Source organism: Streptopelia decaocto, assembly GCF_964273445.1.
Source record: "Streptopelia decaocto genome assembly, chromosome: 19".
Lineage (NCBI taxonomy): Eukaryota > Metazoa > Chordata > Aves > Columbiformes > Columbidae > Streptopelia > Streptopelia decaocto.
Genome location: NC_138674.1, coordinates 1949796 through 1969505, shown reverse-complemented (window position 1 = coordinate 1969505; position 19710 = coordinate 1949796). Strand labels below are relative to the sequence as shown.

At 45.1% G+C, this 19710-nt stretch overlaps 1 protein-coding gene across 5 annotated transcripts; it reads right to left on the bottom strand.

Moving 5' to 3' along the window:
• Nucleotides 1–548: 548 nt before the first annotated feature.
• On the bottom strand, nucleotides 549–19628 carry KCTD20 (potassium channel tetramerization domain containing 20). Of its 5 annotated transcripts, none has more exons than XM_082069520.1 (9): nucleotides 19557–19628; nucleotides 17380–17452; nucleotides 7109–7305; nucleotides 6538–6817; nucleotides 5892–5994; nucleotides 5262–5382; nucleotides 4777–4974; nucleotides 4201–4311; nucleotides 549–3633 (listed from the first exon to the last, which is right to left on the bottom strand). In XM_082069520.1, the coding sequence occupies exons 3-9, from the start codon at nucleotides 7254–7256 to the stop codon at nucleotides 3341–3343; spliced, it is 1254 nt and encodes a 417-aa protein (XP_081925646.1). In that variant the 5' UTR covers nucleotides 7257–7305; nucleotides 17380–17452; nucleotides 19557–19628; the 3' UTR covers nucleotides 549–3340. The 5 variants fall into 5 exon arrangements, with proteins under 5 accessions (XP_081925646.1, XP_081925648.1, XP_081925647.1 ...); XM_082069522.1 differs by lacking the exon at nucleotides 19557–19628 and adding an exon at nucleotides 18848–19231; XM_082069521.1 differs by lacking the exon at nucleotides 19557–19628 and adding an exon at nucleotides 18645–18773.
• Between the last annotated feature and the right edge of the window lie 82 nt (nucleotides 19629–19710).

Sequence of the window (19710 nt, the reverse complement as noted above, 5' to 3'; positions counted from 1 at the left end):
CTGTTTTCAATCTTTTTCTATTTTTAAAAGGGGTAATAAGCAGTGAGCAAAGCTACCACCCTCCCTTTTTTACCACCAGTTTGTAACATGCTAAAATCAACCTGCAGTTCTTATTCCATTGCTTCACGTTTGTGTTGGTGCCACTTGCAAGTTCAAGTTCCTCAGTAATTCCACTAAATTCCAGCTTCTTCACAAACTCTTCACTCCCTTCTCAAGCTTCATCAGGAAAACCCTTGAAATACATCCAGCAATGACAACAGAAATAAAAGCCAGACCTGCTCCCAAGCTTTTTTCATCCAAAGACAGAAGTGGGTAGAAGCCAAGAGCATCTTTCACAACATATTCACCAAAAATAGCACCAGGGCCTGTTAGAGATGATGCATAGCTTGTGGGTTATGTGGAATTGTCTCATACCTGTGCTATGTGCTGCTGTTAGAACATCAGCAGCAGGAGCTGGTAAACTGGTAGTAACACCTCCATACAGCTGCTGCGGCCCTGCCCATTCTTCTGCTCCACATTTAAACCATTTTTTAAAAGAGCCAAACAAGTCACATATAATTTATACTTTATTACAGAAAACAATACATCTGTAGTCCATACACACCACGGGTAACACTTCAGTATATCTAGAGTAAGACAAAACTTGACCTTGTACCTGAAGTAGGTGACCATGAGAGCAGGAAAAGCAAATGCATCCTTTTTCAAGTTGATTTAGTGTTCCAATGGAACTCTACTAAAAAAAATAAATCCAAAATTCACCTCTAATTACTTGGGAAAGTCAATTAAGTGGGGTGCTGAAAAGTGCCTGGAACTCAGGGAAGCCAGCTGCCTCCAGCCCATGCGGAAGGTCCACATTGGTTACACTGGGTACCAACAAAGCTCCTCCGAGATCCCTCAGGGCAAGTGCCAGTTGCAATTAAGTGCTGGGGTCGCTATTTCTAATAAACTGAGTCCTTCAAGAGGCTGAGCTGCCGCTGGGCTCTGGGACGGACACTCATGGGGGTTGTTTGAGCTGAACTGGACCCGGCTGCTGGATCCCATGCAGTGCGGTCAGTGTTGGATGCCCTGACAGCCCTGCAGGCAGCGCTCAGCAACCCCGACGCGTGTCAACTGCAGTTCCAAGCCAGCTGGTCAACACCAACACACATTTACTTAAAACTTACGCTGCTGTAAAAATAAATACACACCAAAAAAACTAAAATCCATAGGGTCTGGGGGGACAGTCTCACCCCAATTTCATCTGACTTGTGGGAACGGCTCGTCACCAAGGCAGGTAAATGGGTTGGGTCTGGTCCCCAGTAGCGAGGTTAACAGTCCATATGTCTTCCTTTCTCTACTACAAAAATAGATATTCACCAAGAGCAATAACGGGAAGTGACTGCACAGCATCTCTGTGCAGATACTGAAGGGCACTTCTCTATAATGATCCAATGACACGCAGGGAGGATTTTTTAAGAGCCGCCAGGTGGACGTGGGCATCCGAACCCCTGGGACTCTCAGGAGGCCCCAAACACTTTTGGAAATCTTCCCTTAGGCACTTATAAAAGGAAGAAATCTATTTGCTGCATTTAGGAAAGAAGCTAAGAACAGAAACGCTGCCCAGAATGGAACCTGTATCCATACAAATGGATGTATCTGTAAGTATATGCCTTGGCAGAGATTTTGTTACTCGTAACTAAAACGAGACTCATAAACCTTCAGGGAAATTTGTGCTTGATATTGTCATGCTACTTCCACTGATAAAAACAAACATCCTTAGCAGCAAACAGTAACAGAAATCTCCAATGCTAAGTCTACCGTACACTGTGCAGACAGATGGAGAATAAAAGTTTGCTTGATGATGGAACCCTGGCAACAAAGGATTAAAGTTTCTAGGATCAGACTGACACTCACCTCTCTTCTGCCAAGTACGACCAGGTAACTCAATGTGTAAGCAGCACAGGTTTCAACAGCAGCCGATCGCAAGAGCAGAACTAACCTGAATTTAACAACAGAGCTCCTTCCCTCCATTTCTTTTTGAATGGCTTTCAGCTTTTCTTTGCAGCAGCACCACGTTGAAGTACTCGCGTAGGGTACATCAAACCTCTCCGCAGCCAGTGGGAACGATGGCTCTAACGTAACTGAGCTAAAACCAGCTTGGAGTGTGCCTGTACCCGCAGTCACAGCTTGGCTGGGCCTGAATCCAAAATGGACAGAGCCTTAAGCACAGACTAGGATTATATATTCAGAGTAGCAAAGGAAAGCTGCTCCTAGGAACATGTATTTTTCTCTACTGAAGGCTGGTTTCCTGTTGGTATTTTGCTGCCTGACAGCAAAATGGTCCAGCCAGTTCCAAACTGGGGAGAATGCAGCTGGCCTCTGAACGCTGCAAGAGCAGGATGCTCCTGGGACAGTCTAGAGAAAGTCTGACTCACTAAGGCTGATGAGACCAAGCATTTTACTCAGGTAGTAAACTAACTGTACTGGGAGCTCCTGCACTGGCCTTTTGTCTTAGCAGGGGATGGAGGAAACAACTGGAAGTCTTCAGCATGCACAGTCACTTCTAGAAAGCTTCTTGTATCTATCAGGCTACTAAACAGATTTACTTTGTTGGTAAAATATCAACTACAGTCTCTTCTTTTTGGCTTTTTCCTTCAGGATCATCTAATTGTTTACAGACAACATCCCTAAAAACAGTGATTCCATCTTACAGCAAAATATAGCTGGGAAATTCCTGTGAACAGGCATATGCTTCCTATTGAACTAGTTCATCCTTCCCTAGAACAGCGGAACGACACGCTGGGTGCAAAGCCAGGGGGCAGTGTAAACAGGCTCCTCCGCACTCAGCATTTGTTTTTTGCTTTCATTCCTCCACACTCAGGATTTTGCTGCCACAACTGTGCTACATCTCTGCTGGTTGATGAAAGAGCATCATCCCGCCTGCTTTGATGTTCGGTCCTTTGTAACTGATTATCTCAAAAGCAAAGCTAAATGCCTAATGGTAAAGGAAAGCTTTGTCTTGACAGGCCCAGAATTTCCTCTCTCATGTCAAACAAGACATTTCTAAATACTTCTGCTCCTCTTTTAGAAGTTCACGTAAAATATTCAGCACCCACCAATCTGGAAGCCTTTGTAGTAGAAACAAACAGCATAATTTCTTTTTGTTTGAGGAGACGTTGCGTTTGATTGCACAATTAGACTATGGAGTGTGGCTCTTTAATAACATGCTTGAAATATGACAGCGCAGTAAGAGCATGAAGGAGGATAAAGCACCTTGCAGGAGTCTGTGTTCCATCAGCTGGGATGAAACTACGCTGAGACGTTCCCAGATTAAACAGGACTATCCAACCCTGAGCCACGACTAATCTTGTAGATCATTAACAGCCATTTGGGAGAACGGTGCGTTTAGCCTGTCAAGTTCATCTACTTGTGGGGGGTGATGCATTATAACCTCGTGGTCCTCCGAAACATCATCACCCACAGTGACCAGGTTTGTTAGAGATTTGCTCCGAACACACTGGAAATCAACGTGGCGGCTCTTTCCTTCTTCCTTTTCCCATGACATCTGGATGAACGGCCGTTGAACGTAGTTGTATATCACTTCTGACCGGCCGCCAGGCCTCCTCTTCACCTTCTCTTTACAGGTGGGATATCCTGAAAACACAGACAGCCCGTCAGCTGCATTACACACACCTCTGAGTTCCACAAAGGAACGATGGGATCCCAGATCAGCCAGGCAGGAGTGATTACTGGGTTACTTAGCACACAAATGCTCACATTCCGCATTATTGACTTGTGGAAAATGACCTCCTTTTCCCTCGAAAAGCCCGTGTAGCATTGTGTGTAGTCACAGGATCAATGTCTGCACAGTGTAGGCAAACTGTGAGCAAACATCAGCTACTAGAAAATCACGTCTCCCAGGACAGAGCATGTTCTCCAAGCTCCCTAAGAGGACGCCTGGATCGGCAGGTGGGAGCGTGACCCCCCTTTCCTGTTTGCTTGGTACGTATCTCTCATTTTTCCCTTAACTTTTAAGTTTTCTGGCCTATTTCAGTGTAACAAGATACAGGTGAAGATGCCCAGCTTCTGCTAGTTGCATGAAAATAAATTCCCAGTAAAACACAGATCAAACCAGAAAATGCCAAGAGTCTGGAGGAAACCAGGCTTTACTGACTACCAGTCACCTGCTTTAGAATTTCCTTTGCTGAAGAAATACTTTACCTTCAATGCCAATGCGAATGTTTTTTAGGCCCCGCTCCTTTAACACAGCTTTTGCAACATCACGATTCTCAATGTACTTGAAGAATCTGTACAGCTTGGAACTGTAAAGAACTTGAGAAATAAAACGGGTGATTAGAATCTACAAGGAGGGACCTTCTCCCTGTTTTTGACGCGCTCAGCTGCAGGGGTGCCAAAAACTAGGTCTGGTTTCCAAGAACTACTTCAGGTAGCTGTTCTCAGCCCTGGGATTAGCCACAGCTCCTCGGTGGGAGGGTGGCGATAGACATCACGGCCTGCATAGAATGGGTGGCGATGGGTGTGTAAAGCAAAGAGCACTGACTCTCCAGAGAGCCAGGAAAAGGCCGAGGGGGAGGCAGCGAGCAAAAGGAAGCAGCTCAGCCCAAAGCTGTCCTGCTGCTGGCAGCAGCCGGTTCAGAGGAATGTACAAAACAGGACTCCATGTGCCAGCAAATCTTCCTGAAGGAAGACACCTTTTGGGCAACGGGTCCTTTGCTCAGGGCCAGATGTCGGGGTGCACAGCACAGGCAGCGCTGGAGCCCAGCGCAGCGCCCTTACTTTGCGAGTACTCCTCTCCCATGGGAGGCGGGTGATCTTCATCCCAGTCCACGGTGTCTTCATCCGTCAGCACCACGATGTGGCATTCGCGCTCCCCTTTCCTCGCGCTGTCCACCATGATGGGCAGGATCAGCTCCTCCAGGTAGCTGTCAAACTGCTTGTGCGCACCATCGTTGGAGAGCTCGTGTAACAGAGCACCTAATGAGACACAAATTGTACCATGAGCTTTTTTACACAGTATGGAAGTCTCAGCTCTACACTTTCCAGCCAGATTGAAGAGCACAGCTCACATTCTTCTTTAGACAAACTCCTTAACAAATGTTCAGATGCATCAACAGTCTCCAGCTTCAGAACTGTATGAGACTGCATTGCCATTAAAATACCCACCAAGGTCCAATCAATACAGCAAAACAGTAAAAAACTGAATAATTAATCCATTATGATACTTAACTTGAATTTCCCACTGTGTTTCTCTCCGTACTTACTTAAATCTTGACATTTGATTGTGTTGAAATCAAAGTTTATGCAGAGGTAATCACATGTGTCTCGAAGGTCTGGGATGGAAATCCCATCAGGACAGTTAATGATTCCGGTTTTGTAATAATCCTGCAAATAAAAGGAGAGTTTTTGGAGATAAAAATTCAGAACAGCTTGGACACTCATCATTTTTGCAGAGTTCCAGAGGCTATATATAGCTGTGTGAACAGTACGAACAGCCCTGCTTGTCTGAGAATCTACGTCTCTTCACAGATCCTCTTGGGTCTGATAAACTGTGAGCTCCAGTTTTTTTCCCATGGCACAGGGTTTCGTAACATCGCATACTACATATGGATTTATCGCATATGCATTTATATGCAATCATGAGGTCAGGCCATGGCTCAGGAACCACAACGGCATCACACAAGAAAGGTAAATGGCAACACAAGCAAATGTTTGAAATGATTACTCATTCCAAAGTCTATTTGTTTTTTTAATCACAATACAAAACAGTAATAAAGGAATCTGGCCCAGGGGTGTGCAGCTGCCTGGGAGATGGCTCAGTTCTGCACACGTGACAAACAGATTGTTGTTGTTGCCTTATTTTTTCTTCCCTCAATGTGCAAACATCACCTTACCAGCACAGTCCGGAACACGGCTGAGCTAATTCCTTCTGCAATTTCGTATTCTCCCTTTTCATTTGGCCTGGTGAAGTTATATTCTCTTCCTGGTCCAAACATCCTGATATAAAGAAACAACATCTATTTAAGTGCACAGGTATACTTAAACACTTTCATTCTAGAGAGCAACAGGTGCTGCCAATACACAAATGGGTGCTGCTTGTTGCATCAATTGGCTCCAATCTTTAAGCTACATTACAGGGAGCTGAGTAATTTCTCTTATGGGAGAGTATCAGAAGATCAGCAGAAGGAGGACAGAGAGTTATCATTTTCCGCACTCTGGAAGGGAATTTATCAGCTCCGAACAGACGTACTACTTACAAACACAGCAACCACTTGGAGAGAAGGCAAAGGCAGACTGTGTCTCGCTAGAAGTGCGCATTGTTTGAAGGAAGTGGATCGAAGAGGGAATGTTATCTAGAGAACTACCAACTCCCTCTGCATCTCATCTTCAAGGCCTCACCCACAGCCAAGTTCTGAACAAACTCAATCTTGCTTCACTTGTGCGCACAGACGAGATCACAAAACAAACATCGGGTTTTGTTCCATTTTAGCAAACATTTGACCCCCTTGAGCTACCTTGAAAATAGTGGAAATCACTCACCTTCCCAGCATAGTATCAGGATGAGCAGTGAAAATCTGGGGGTTCACTGCAAAGCGAGTGCCATCGACCACAAGCGTTACTTTCTCCGGAGCCGCCGTTTGTGAAGTGTTGCTTGATGACAAGGCGCAGCACCCGTGGCGCTCCTGGGCATTAAAATATTCTGACTGTCTCTTATTTCCATCTTGGAAATGACAGCTGTGTGTGTCGTCAGGAGCAGACAACATGCTGCTGATCTGGGGGCTCCCTGGACAAGCAGAGTGTCGGCATTCGGAATCTAAACCTGAGGGAGACAAACAAATATTCCGTGGGTGAAGAGCATGAGCGCAGCAATTAAACAAGGCCAGAAATCCAGATGCACAGACACCAAACACTGGCATGTTCCCTCAGAGGAAAGCTGGTGCAGAAGCACACAGGTGCTTTAAGCCTGCAGAGCTTTATGCCCAGTTCCTGGTGAGCATGCAGCTGCAAACTGCCTTGGAATACCGGAATTTCTCCAAAACGTAACACCTCTCGCAAAAAAAATTAAGTATATATCTCCCTTAAAGACCTAAGGTCAAGACATTATCCTCACCCTCAGTCCTGGGGGCTGCAGCAGGGCTGTGGCCTCCGAGCACATCACTCCCATCTGACCCATGGACGGCTACAGTTACGTTTTCCACAGAGCAGCTGGACTCGGAATTTCTTGACCAGTCTGTCCCCGCAGCACAGTTCACGTTCATGCTGGGCCTCCGCGACGTGAGGAGCTGGTTGCGTTTCCTAAGAGAAGAGCTAAGAGAGAAAACACCAGGTTGTTAGTTTGGAAAGAAGCTCCCAAGCAATAAAGCTCAAATCTGTGTCTTTTCTCTTCGGCACATCTTTTGTCCTCCTATTGCCTTGGACAAGAAACAGCTCTTCTTTCTTGGCTTCAAGTGTTTTCCTTTCACTCTCTCAAACATAAACCACCAATTTCCTCATTAATGAATTCTCCCAGTGTCCCCCTTGCAGAACAATTGTCCTGTGTCTTTTCTCTTGGCTGAGTGAAGAGCCCAGGGCCTGCGGGTGCCATGTCTAGAGCACGGCAGAGCACTGACATCGCTGGACACGAACCAGAGCAAACACTGCACTAATAAAACAACAAAATGCCACACAAGAGCTGGCGAGTTTTCTGCTCAGGCCCTGCTGGGGATGGAGGCCGAATGAGCAGCTCCGTGGAGGGTTTCAAGCCCATCGCTCCTGGCAGCCACAATTCCTTCCTCTTGTTCCACAAAACCAATACTAGGCTGCCAGCATGATCATACCTGTATATTTTTAGAAAATCTGATGCTTACGCATCATGTGGTATTTTTAACATGACAAATATATTGCAATCACGCATACAACCCAGCGGGGAAACCACTGATGACTTCAGAAGGCCACACTCAGGCCTGACCAGCTTACAAATGTCCTGGTTTCCTTTCATGCCTCGGATCAAGGTGAACTACCCGTGGTGAGAATGAATACCTATAAATAATAATTAGCACTATTCATCTTCAAAGCTTCTTTTACTAATATTAACTGCTCGTTGCTTCTAAGAGCCCTGGGAAACACTGCAGGGAAGTCTTTTATGAGACAAAACAGGGACACGCAGAAAAAGAGACCGAATCTTCAGGCCCAACCAGAGTCTCAGGCCCAATAACCACCTCGGTGTTACTCTGACTCCCAGCACGTTCACTGCTGCTGCTCCCTGGCCGTGCAGCGGCAGCTGCCCCGCGGCCAGCAGGATGAACACCAGCAGGTTACAGCTGCTTGGGAGGTGTTTCCACGCACATTTTTACCCTCTGGTGAGCACAGAGCTGATCAGGAGCAGTCAATGAGCACCCTGGATGCTTCGCTCATGTCTCTGTAACTTGTTTGTGCGCCATTCACAGACCGAACGGTGAAGAACGGCAGAGAACGCCGAGCACGTCGAGTGAATCGGATGGTCAGCGATCCTCCCCTCTTCCTAAACCACAGCGTAACCAACAGGACTTAAATAAGGCTCCAAACAACTCATTTTTAGGGTGACAACACTCCTTTAAATCTACAAAAACATTCCCATGTACAATTATTCTCAGAAATATGAGCAAGCAGGAAACACGCGTACGCAGGGTGTGCCTGACCTAATTCTGCAGTCGACTACTTTAGAACAAGATGGATTTCTAATATAATTGTACGCCTTTCAAAACAGTTTAGCCTTGCTTTAACTTCTTAAAAGATATCCTCGGAACATGCCTAAAGTTTCTCGAAACATAAAAGCAGAAAAACAAATTAGCAACTTTCTAATTTCCATTAAAACTATTTCCTTGCCATGGTCAGGTGTGCTGTCCCTGAGGATTTTAAAAACTGAACTGGAGAAAGTGTGGCAAGGAACCAGCAGAGAAGGGCACTGGCAAAACCCTGCCAGGCTGGGCCTGCCCTGGTCCCAAAAGCTTCTGGTCTTATGTTCCACTTTGTTCCCATCTGCGTTCCCAGTGAGAGGGAAACACAGCACCACTAGGACACTGGAACAGACAAAAATCAGTATAAAACCTGCCTGTTTAAACACATCTTAAGTGTAAACCATACAAAGCTCATCTAGAGTTTAAAATGCAAGAATCTGCCTTTCCTTTTATAAGTTGCTTGGAGTAAACATATGCCTATCGATTCTTTATCTACCAGAAATTCAAAGTGAGTTGACGAGCCCACACTGTCAGTATTGCACAGTTTACACTAGGATAAAGGCACTTGCAAAGCAATGACATCCTGGGGTTAAATCCTGCTCCCTGCTTTCGCTCAAATTGTACAGCCTTTAAACATCTGAAGATTCAGAGGGTCTCTCATTCATTAGCAGGTGTTTCATATATACTCTGTACCGCAGGAGAACAACATTAAAGTGCATTGACCCAAATTGCATCAGATAGAAAATCTACCTGGAGCCTCTAAATGTGCTTTTCTCACACCTACTAATGATCCTCTTTTCATTTGCTGCTCTAGACAGGAGCAGAACCAGACAATAAAAGGGTGATTTATAGGTTGAACGAGCACAGGCACATTACAAAAGGCTTTTCCCTTGTTATGAAATAACTCTATCAATATACAGTGGATTCCTTTTCCATCTGGCTTCGAAACATAGATGGAAAATCATGTCCAGCAGGACTGATGCAACGCAGGACAGCCTGCGAATGCTGGCAGGAGACAGCAAGAGAGCTGATGAAACGCTCAATTGTTTTCTCCTATTCTGTGCATAGTGCTTCACTGTTCGCAAAGTCTACAGACTTACTCGTTGACTCGAGTCGTAACAAAAATGCACTATTTCTACAAATGCAATTCAAAACTACAGCCTGCAAGATGGCTTTGATGGTTTGACACTGCACATCCACACTGTGCTGTAAGACCCAGGGTTCACCAGCTCCTCCCGCTGCCAAATCACATCCGACCCAGGCGGGGGCCCCGCTCCCACCGCAGCTTCGCTTTTGCCAATCTATAATCACCAAGGTTAATACATGCAGAAAACTCCTTGAGATTTATTAACTTGAAGTGAGTTTTCCAAAATAGGAAAGTTATATGCCATGCCAGCTGCATCAACTGGAACAGATGAAGTGCATCCAATGCTGTCCTACCACTGGGTGTCTCAGAAGGGAAGGAAATTTCTGAATAAGGCAACAGGTTAATGCTACTTCCCTCCCCATGAAGCTCACAGGTACTACTGTTAAACAGCACAATCAAGCAACATGGAAAGGCTGTTTCCACAATTCACACTATCGGTTAAAGACAGTCATCTGCAAATCACAGTTCTTACATTTGATCCTCATAACGAGCTTCTTAACACTACAGTCATGGCAGCTTCGCTAGTGCTGGTTAAATTTGGTCAGCAATTCCCATAAAGCTGGCCATTCCCATGGGGAATATCCACCTCCTAGGCAGAGGGATGGAATACGCAGATCTGATCAGTGTAAGGGGGAAAACTCCGGTGAAAAACGAGCAAATATAAGAATGATCTGCTGCTCTTGACACATGAAAAACAAATGTTCACCTGCCAAAATACAGAATACTGAGCTAAATCAAGTTTTAAGTACAAGTTACGCTTTGTCCTCACCTGTGCTGGATTAAGCTACAAATACTTAGGCAAAAATCTTCAACAGGAGCAAGAGCAGCAGTTTTGCCCTGTATTCTCTGGTCCACCATTTTCTGCAGAACTACTTACAAAAGCTTCAGAGAAAAAACATGTTTTAACAAAACATAAAAGCAAGAGCTACCTTAACCATTTAGGTTTTAAAATACTGTTTTCTTTCTCACTTTTTCTTCTTCTAGGCAGCTAAATCTAACTTGGTCTCAAATTCAAGACAATTCCTACATCTACACTACAAGAAGTCAAGCTTCTCAGTTATAAACTATACAAAAAAGCATAAGGAAAAGAGCATTTCTGAGAAGGCTCCAAGCCTGGTACACCTGCAGCCATCAGAACTTCTGAACAGAAATTATAACCCACATTTCCTATTGTAACTCCGGAGCAAACCCTGTGCCGAGACCCCTCTATACAACACAGCTCCTTACTTACTGGCGGCTCATATGTTCTCAGTGCAGCCAGCACCAGCGTCTCGAAATCCTTCTTTAACAGAGGGAAGCACCAAGTCACAGCGAAGCTTCAGAGTTTAAACTGTTTGGAAAGCAATGGTCACTCCCCCAAAGCCCAGATGTCTGATTCATGTAAATATTTCAGTTTAAGAGTCCCACCCCCCCAGCTGATTCATGAAAAGTTGGAACGGAAAAATCTGCAGGGTAACAAATAGCTTTATTGTAAGCCTCCTATTTTCAGCAAAAGCCCCCCAAAATCTCTCCTCCTGGTTCAGGCTGGTTTTGCACAAATGGTGTGGTAGAAAAGGCACAGTTTTATTAAACCCTCGATGCCGTGTGGTTAAATACGCTCATGCCACCACTCACGTGCCACACATCCCTCACACAGGCACAACGGAATTAACTACCAGAATTTCTGAACATGTACAGAACCAGGTTCATACACATTCCCGAGTCCAGAAGACCTTGGACTCAGGCCCAAACAAATCTATGGTAACTGGGGATGAGTTATTTTGATATGAGATGCATTGCTAATGAGCCCCAACGAAAAGCAGCACCTTCTCTTAATGCTTACCCCTAAGATGTATCTGCATTGCCCAGAGACTGCTGCAAACACCATTTCCCAGAAGAGAACTAAATATATCACAAATCATCAATAATACGTATTTTTTAATGCAAATAGAGCCTGAAGAAGTCCAAGAGTATTTTTATCCTGGCTCATGGCAGTGATAAAGCACGTCTGTGCGCTGACAGGTTCTAAAGTCTGATCATTACATAGCACCTGATTAATGGAAGAGATATCTTATTAAAAACAAACCAATCAATCCAACCTAATATAAGTTGTCACTAATTTACTAACTCATCTTTGTACTGTACGTATGTGCAACATATTGCAAGCACACACTATTACACTCAGTTTGGGGGCATGCCATTCATTAAAGCCCAATTATCTCATCTGTCCAGCTCCAGGTGGAATGAAGCCCCTGTGGCCTGTTAAGGAGGTTGGGGGGATGTAAAGAAAAGCAGCAGCCTCCAATCACTGGCCCAGCCAATGTGGGGCGGGTTGCCACCGTTCAGGACCCCGAAAATCCCCAGAGAGCACACAGTGCTCGAGATCACCCACAATTCTGACCCGCAACACTGGCTCCCAACACCAGCACCATAAACCACCCTCTTTGCTTTTGGTGCAGCAACCAGCCAGTGCGGGTCCTCTATTAAACATCAGCGTACACCACCATACACCACAGTTTTAATAGGAGTGGGTTATTTTGCTGAGAGAATATCCAGACTAAAACAAAACTCCTCACTTACTGAGCTTTGAGTTTCCGACACAGTCGATATTTCACTCATTGCAAAAAGCACCTACTTGCCTTGACTCTTATTTTAGAAAGGCTGCGAGCGGCTTCAACTCCACCTTCCTTCCCTGGAAGGGATCCCAACAAGTAACTGCTCGCTCATTCCCAGCTCCCCTGCTACCGCTCCAACTGCCATTCATTTTTAACCAATTACATGGCGAAAAACTAACAACAGATAGCAGATTTTTGAAAGTTCAATGCAGTTACAGTAACTATTCGTTAAAGAGATTTCAGAACAACAGAGCATACGGGATAAAAAACCAAAACACAACCAGGGAAACAGCATAGTGATTGAAGAAATGCAGTTCTATTTGAAAGTAAATAGAAAAGCCAGTTGATGTGTACTCCAGTCAGGAGGAGCCCAGTGCTCACAGATGGACCTGCCCAAAACTGCAGAAACAACGAGGCTCTCCCAATCGATCACATTCTTGAATTCCCATTAAGATATAGACAATAACAAAAAGCAAAACAAACACAAGGCCATGAGTGCAGCCGCATTAGTCAACTCTGCAACTAACACTCGAGTAACCCAAAACCAAAACAAACACAAGGGTTTTATTTAGCACAATCGCAGCTCTTTCAGGAAAGCACATCTTGATTTATTTTGAGGGAGGCAAGAGCAGGGGCTACAATTCCAGCTGGGTAAAGCCAATCATTAGCGCTCTGTCAATTGATGTCAGCACAGAACTCGGTACCTTATTTTCAAGAACTGAAAAACATCTTGCTCAAGATTTCAAAATACCCGAGGTTTACGATGGTACATTGGCAAGACACCTCTTGCTTTGTTTACATGTCTGGATAAATATTTTACATGTCACATACAGTTATAACACTTTCTAAGAATATTCCATTACATTCTTTCTTATGTGACTAATAATTCTTTCACAAAAATATTTGGCTAGTGTCGTGTTTCAGCAAAGTTAGCCAGGAACTGTAGCCATATTTTATGGGAGTTTAAAAAAAAGGGCAAATACCACTAAGAAAAATACAAAATTGAAAAAGCAGAGACGATGCCTATTTCAACACACATAATGAGGTGTTGGTGCAGAGGAAAGGTGCCCATGTGGGCACTGAATAAGGTCACTCTTGAAAGTGGAAAGTTCTAAAATTGACATGTATTCCAGAACAGTCCACTCCAGCTCATTTTTAATTTGACAGGCAAGCAAGCCATCAATACTGTAGCCAAAATTGCAGTTGGCTTTGCGAGTGTTTATCTCAAAGACAACAAGCAGAAGAAAGGCTAGCATTTAAAAAACAATATTTATTCAAGGAAACAGTCTTTAAAGTCTGTCCTTGTGAGGAATATTCAGCTCCTCTGCTGAATAATCCAAGAGATTCACAAATAAATCAGCATATTCTAGCAGTAGAGCTTATGCATGATTGTAATAAATCCTTAACAAGAAGATAGGTCTTACTGTGAAGCCTGCTAATTAAAGGGTACATTAATATACAAAGGAGCTCTCTCTAACCCTAGGATTTCAACTCAATCCCGACCAGACGCGACCAAAGCCATGACATTTCAGAGCTTTTAACGTGCGCTGCATGAAATGAGCTTGCTGTTTGCAACCCGGCTGGCAACTAGAGGAACCACTTACAAGAAACCACCATCGCTACATGAAGCTCTTGGTGGTAAATCGGGACCGAGTCCCACGGGCAGAAGTGTCGGCACACTCGACACCAGCGGGTGAACGCTCCTTCCAGCCCCGTCTGTGCTCGGCTCCTTGTTGGGGCTCCAGCTGCTCTGCGGGTCAGTAAAGCCTTTAAATCTCACGGCTGTCAATCTGGCTGGCTCAAGTTCACAGGAGGTTTTGTTTTGAATTGTTATTTTTAATTCAGCTGTGACTGTCTCCTAATTCAAGATAAGATGCTAAGTGTCTGCAACACAGGGTGAGAGACCAGAGAAAAGTCTATTTTCTGCATTAGTAATAGTTTCATCTCTCAGAAATGCAATAATTCCGCTCTACAAGGGGTGAAATGGCATTTCCCATGGTTGCATGCAACACCTTTAAAATAGGACTTAACAGCGCCATGTGAAGACAGATACACACGCCACAGCCATGGCACATTAGCCAATTTTCTGAAAACAATTGAGATTAAAAAACAGCTTTTAAAAGGAGAAGCTAACCCCATGATCTTGGCAAAGAACATTTTGTAATAGGGATGTTTGACAGACAGGGCCCCATTTAAATATAGCACAGCCCTAATGCACTAAGCTCTCCGCAGCTTTATAATTACCCGTAAACAGAAATCCAGTTTCCCCCTTGCTTGGCCCACACTAGGTAACACCATTATTAGGCTGGTTTCACTTCAGTATCTTGCACAGCACATAACCATCTCAAACCCAGCTGTTCATCACTGCTCCTCACATCTGACAGCAAAACCACACGTAAGTAAAGGCATTTCCTCACCATCAAATATGTACTTCTAGGTCTTTCTGAGAGCTGCGCATCACACAGCCCCGCGAGGGAACTACCATCGCCAGCACTGACGTGGAGCTGAGTCACAGCTACATTTTCATCCCATTTAACAGCAGCCAGAACAGCACGTCTGAGCACAGCTTCACCCCAACATCTGACAAGGGACAGGCTGTGGCAGACACACGCTCGGGCCCCGTTACAGGATCTGAAACAGGGGACTCTTCTGGGAAGTGATAAGGAGAAAGCTCCTCTCCCACCTGCTGCTCACACATGCCCAAGAAATGCACACGATCAATATTTTTCTCCATTAGTGTAACATCCCAATCGATGGCTTTCGATCATACTCAAAAAGGAGGTTTTGAATTGCTGTGCAGTACAGCTTAATCCAGAGATAAGCAGCACTAAGGGGAAAAGCTAAAACCTGTCCAGTCCAAAATGACTCAAACATTTGCTAATTTACACACCATAAGAACGGATCTCATCGAAACTGTAGATACAAGCAAAACCTTAATCTTTCGAGGGACTTTATTTTAAAACTAAACCACAGCACAAATACAGCTGAACCACCTGATTTGAAGATCACTGACTAGTCCTATGATTTTTCATATTTACCACCTGGCCTTCCTGAAGGGAAAAAGAACAAAGTAGATCCTATAGGAAACAGCCTGGAGAAAAAAGATTGTGCTCATACATGTTAGAGAAACTCCACAGATTTAACATATAAAATTGTAACAGCAAATCAACACTTCCTGAAATTTAAATAGTCTACATTTCTTTCCTATTCCTTAGTTGGTCTCCTGAACAAAGTTACAAGAAATAAGGCAAACTTTTTGGAAACCTCCAAGGACTCCTTTGCCAACACATGCACTGAAGTATTTTTCTAAAAATGGTACTTGTAAAAAAAGCCTTTGCTATCGCAAACTTCCATCTCCCAAGCCTGGATCGGTCGCCAGCACCTCAGGAAAGGCTGACTTCCCACAAAACATTCAGCTACAAGGAGGTTTGCAGGCGCCTGCCAGAACATTTATATCAATGGATGAGGGAACTCATTCATAACCACCAGCTGCTCCAGCAGATAACATTCCAGGCAGATGGAACCTTTTCCACAGCTACAGATTATGCGGCTCCATCGTTTTTAATCCACTCACCCAGAGGAAGAAGAAATTAGCCAGCTTTCACATCCACTAAAGCTTCCTTATTCTGGTTTCCTCTGTTATTTATTACAGTTATGTTGAACTAGCAGATGATATTAACCACACATGAACTGGAAGAACTGTAAAATCCACCCAGATAATTTCCAGTTCTACTAGAAACTCTGATGCTGCTGCAACACAGCAGCTGGGAACAGTTTCTCTCTTCCTGCTTTTTCGCTACTCGCCTCCTTTGTGGACCTTTCACTCCAGTTTCTCCTGCAGTCATTCAAGTTATAAACCAGCTACCACTTAGAGAAAAATGATGTCAATGATTATTAAACTCAGAAAATCACTGACTTTAGGACACATGCTTAACCAGGACAGCTAAGAGAACATCCTGCAGTGACACATGGAATCACAGATTAATTTCAGGAAGTGTCACCTGCTTTTTTCCCCAGTGGAGAGAGATCCAGCTACACTTTCTAGACCCAGAATTATATTTACTGAGGAAACCCTTCTTTTATGAAATATGGCCTTGCTATTTTTGCCTGCCTAATGTGTTTTTCAAAGCTACGTCACCAAAACTTTACATACAAGAAGCATTATCTGGCAGCAGCTATCACTAATTATTATAGACTATTTCTTACTACTGTCACAAGAGCAGCTGCCACCAGACTTGCACGTTGTCAAACTGCTCCGTTGTGACGAGCATGAGGTACAAGGTTCAGTTCTGCTACTTTTTCTACTTCCTTCTGAAAACCCTGATTCAATGGACTATAAATCACTACATCCCAAGGCACGAGTCAGTTGCGTAGTGCTAATTTATGATCACTAGCTGGTATCGTATTCATTTCCCAGTTCTTGTAATACATGCTGCTGCCACGGAAGGTATGACTAATAAATTTCACTCTGTATTATTTGTCAACAAGTTGCAAAGGCAGACCTGACACACACAAAGCTGCGCTCACATTTTTCTATCTTTATTCGATCTCCCTCAGCCCTTTTTGCTTCTTTTACGTATTTCAGTATTGGATCCCAAGCAGCTCTTTATTCTCAGAGTCAAGTGCTAACTAGTTTTCCAGTCACTCTAACAGTGGGATACATACAACCTGTTCTAATTTACAGTTCAACTACCTGTTCTAACTTACAGTTCACAACGGTATTGCTGTATTTGTGTGTTCAGTAGCAAACTGATGCAACTACTGAACATTCCCCCATTCAGGAGCAATCAGTGGATTGAAACCATCTTTAGTAGCTGCAAATAACGCATCTGAGGGCAAAAGTCAGGGGAAGAACAATCTCAGCTATAACAGACAAAATTACCGAATGCTGAACAATTCACATGGCAAGGGTGTCCAAAAGCCAAGAACCCAAAATTGTACCAACCTTGGCAAAAGATGGTCCACGAGCCCTAGCGAACCGGCATGCTGGAGTCAGAGGGGATGCTGGGATCAGAAACCTGAAATCAGAGGGACTTACATCAGCGGTTTGGCGAAGACCACCCAAAAAATAGATATTGCAGTCACATTGCTTCTAAAGAAAATGTTAATTTTACCAAATTGATAATTCCTGAAGTCATCATTAAGTCTGGTCATGTTATTTATGAATAAAGTGGAAGAAAAGTGGTGGTGGCTCCCCATCCCTTTACATTTCCCCACAGAAAAGTATTTATTATGCTGCTTGTCTGGATAACAGTTAAAGCAGCCAGCAGTTCATTTGAAAATCAGGAGATCCTTTAGACAGCTGAAGCGGCCTTTATCAGCACACACTAATTCAGCATTTTTCTTGTGAAGAAAGAACTCATTGTCCACACACTCCTCTGGATCTCCCAGCAGAACGAAGCAGTCCCAGAGTCTGTTCCCAAGTTACAGTTTTAGGGACACTTGCTTAGCATTTATTAAACAGGATTTCACCCAGAGAAAGAGCTTCCGACAGAGTCTTCGGCAAGAACATGTACCCAAGAGAGACTGCACAGGTACGTGCTATTTCAGGTCGCTCTGCAAGCCTCCTTTCAAAAGTTATTTGGCTGCTGAGTCCATCTGTCATCAGGCAGTGACTTTCATCACAGGACTGTAATGTAATTATTAATACAGTACCACCTACTACCTACTGTTTGGCCAATATTCCTTTATGACCACAGCTTTTGGCAAAAGCAGACAAAGGTATTGTTAATTGGTATACAGCACTGAAGTCTTACAGCAAATTCATTACAAAGGGTTGAGTATTATTTACCTTTCTCTACACCCAAATATTCTACTTATGGGTTTTAAGGTATTTAAAGTGGAGTTAATAGTGTTACTTCTAACAATATTATACTCTGCTTCCTTTGATGCTCACATCACTGAAAATGTTTCTATGAACTGAGGGCAGAAGTATTTATATCCCTTAAATCCAGGTGACTGTCAGCAGCGCAGCCTCACAGTCCAGGCACCAGGGTGAACAAGGACACACCTCACAAGGGAGAGCTGTGCCTTTCTCTTAATTCCCCAGACACAACCTCCTCCTGATTAACAGTCTGTGACTGCTGCTAATGCCAGCAGGAAGGATTGTGACTTTGTGGGGAGGATAACAGAGGCAGAGGGAGCACAGGAAAATTTTCTGCCTTAAAGCCATAACCTACTGCTACAACAGGATTTGAGTTTGCAGCAAACCTGGCAAAGTAATTCAAAATTCGTTCCCTTCAGAGGTGTGTTCTCAGCCTGCCAGGTTTATGTCCAATATTGCTGGTGTTATTATTACCCCTTCGCTGAAAAGCCCAAGGTCAATGAGAAGGTGGTTCAGAGAAAGCAGGATCTGACAGGGAAAGTCACAACGCAAAAGGTGCCTAATGAGCAGAAGCAGGCTGAGGTCTCACCTCCTGCAGCCATTCAGGAGAAAACCTCTTAGAAACTTCTGCTCTCTTTCAAAGCTCCAAAGGCCAGGAAGCATAAAGGAAAGAGCAACTCAAGCCTAAAAACACGCTTAAAAATAACAATGCACCAGCCTACAACCCCAGAACGTGCATAGGAGGGCAGCACCAACCAGCAGCTGGGGGGGAAAGGGGCAATGGGTCGAAGACGTTGCACTGACTCAAGGGGTAACAGTCCCAGCCTCCTGTCGTAGACACGAGTGGACGCGAGGCCCCAAAGGTCCCTCCCCCCAGCAGCCTCGAGCCAGGGGGAGGCAAACCCAGCCCCACGGGTGTCCCCCCCCAGAGCACACAAAGGAGGCCCCACACCCACACAGCAAGGGCAGCCCCTCGGCCCCGCGGAGAACAATGGAGCCCACTGTGACCCGCACATTGCCTGGGCCCGCACACCCCCCTCAACACCCGCGGGGCGCAGCGAAGGCCTCCTCGACCATCCCCTTCCCCTGAGAGCACAGCTACCCCGGGCGCTCCCAGGCCCGTCAGTCGCCCTCAAAGCCCGGAGAGGCCCCTAGAGGCCCCCGAAGCTTCATTAAAGGGCTGGAAAGGACTCCAAAAGGGACACGGAGGGCCGGCAAAGCCGCGCAGGTCAGCCCAGGCCCCGCTCAGGGGGATAAAAAGGTCCCGGCCGCCCCCGCCGCTTTTAGGCCGCACTCACCGCGTCCCGCCGAGGCCGCTCCCTCAGGCGGGCGGAGGGCGGGGTCCCACCGCCACGCCCCGCCCCTGCCCCCACCGCCACCTGATTGGTCCCGCGCGCAAGCCGGCTGACCAATGGGGACCGAGCGAGCGGGAGGGGCGGGGCATAGCGGTCC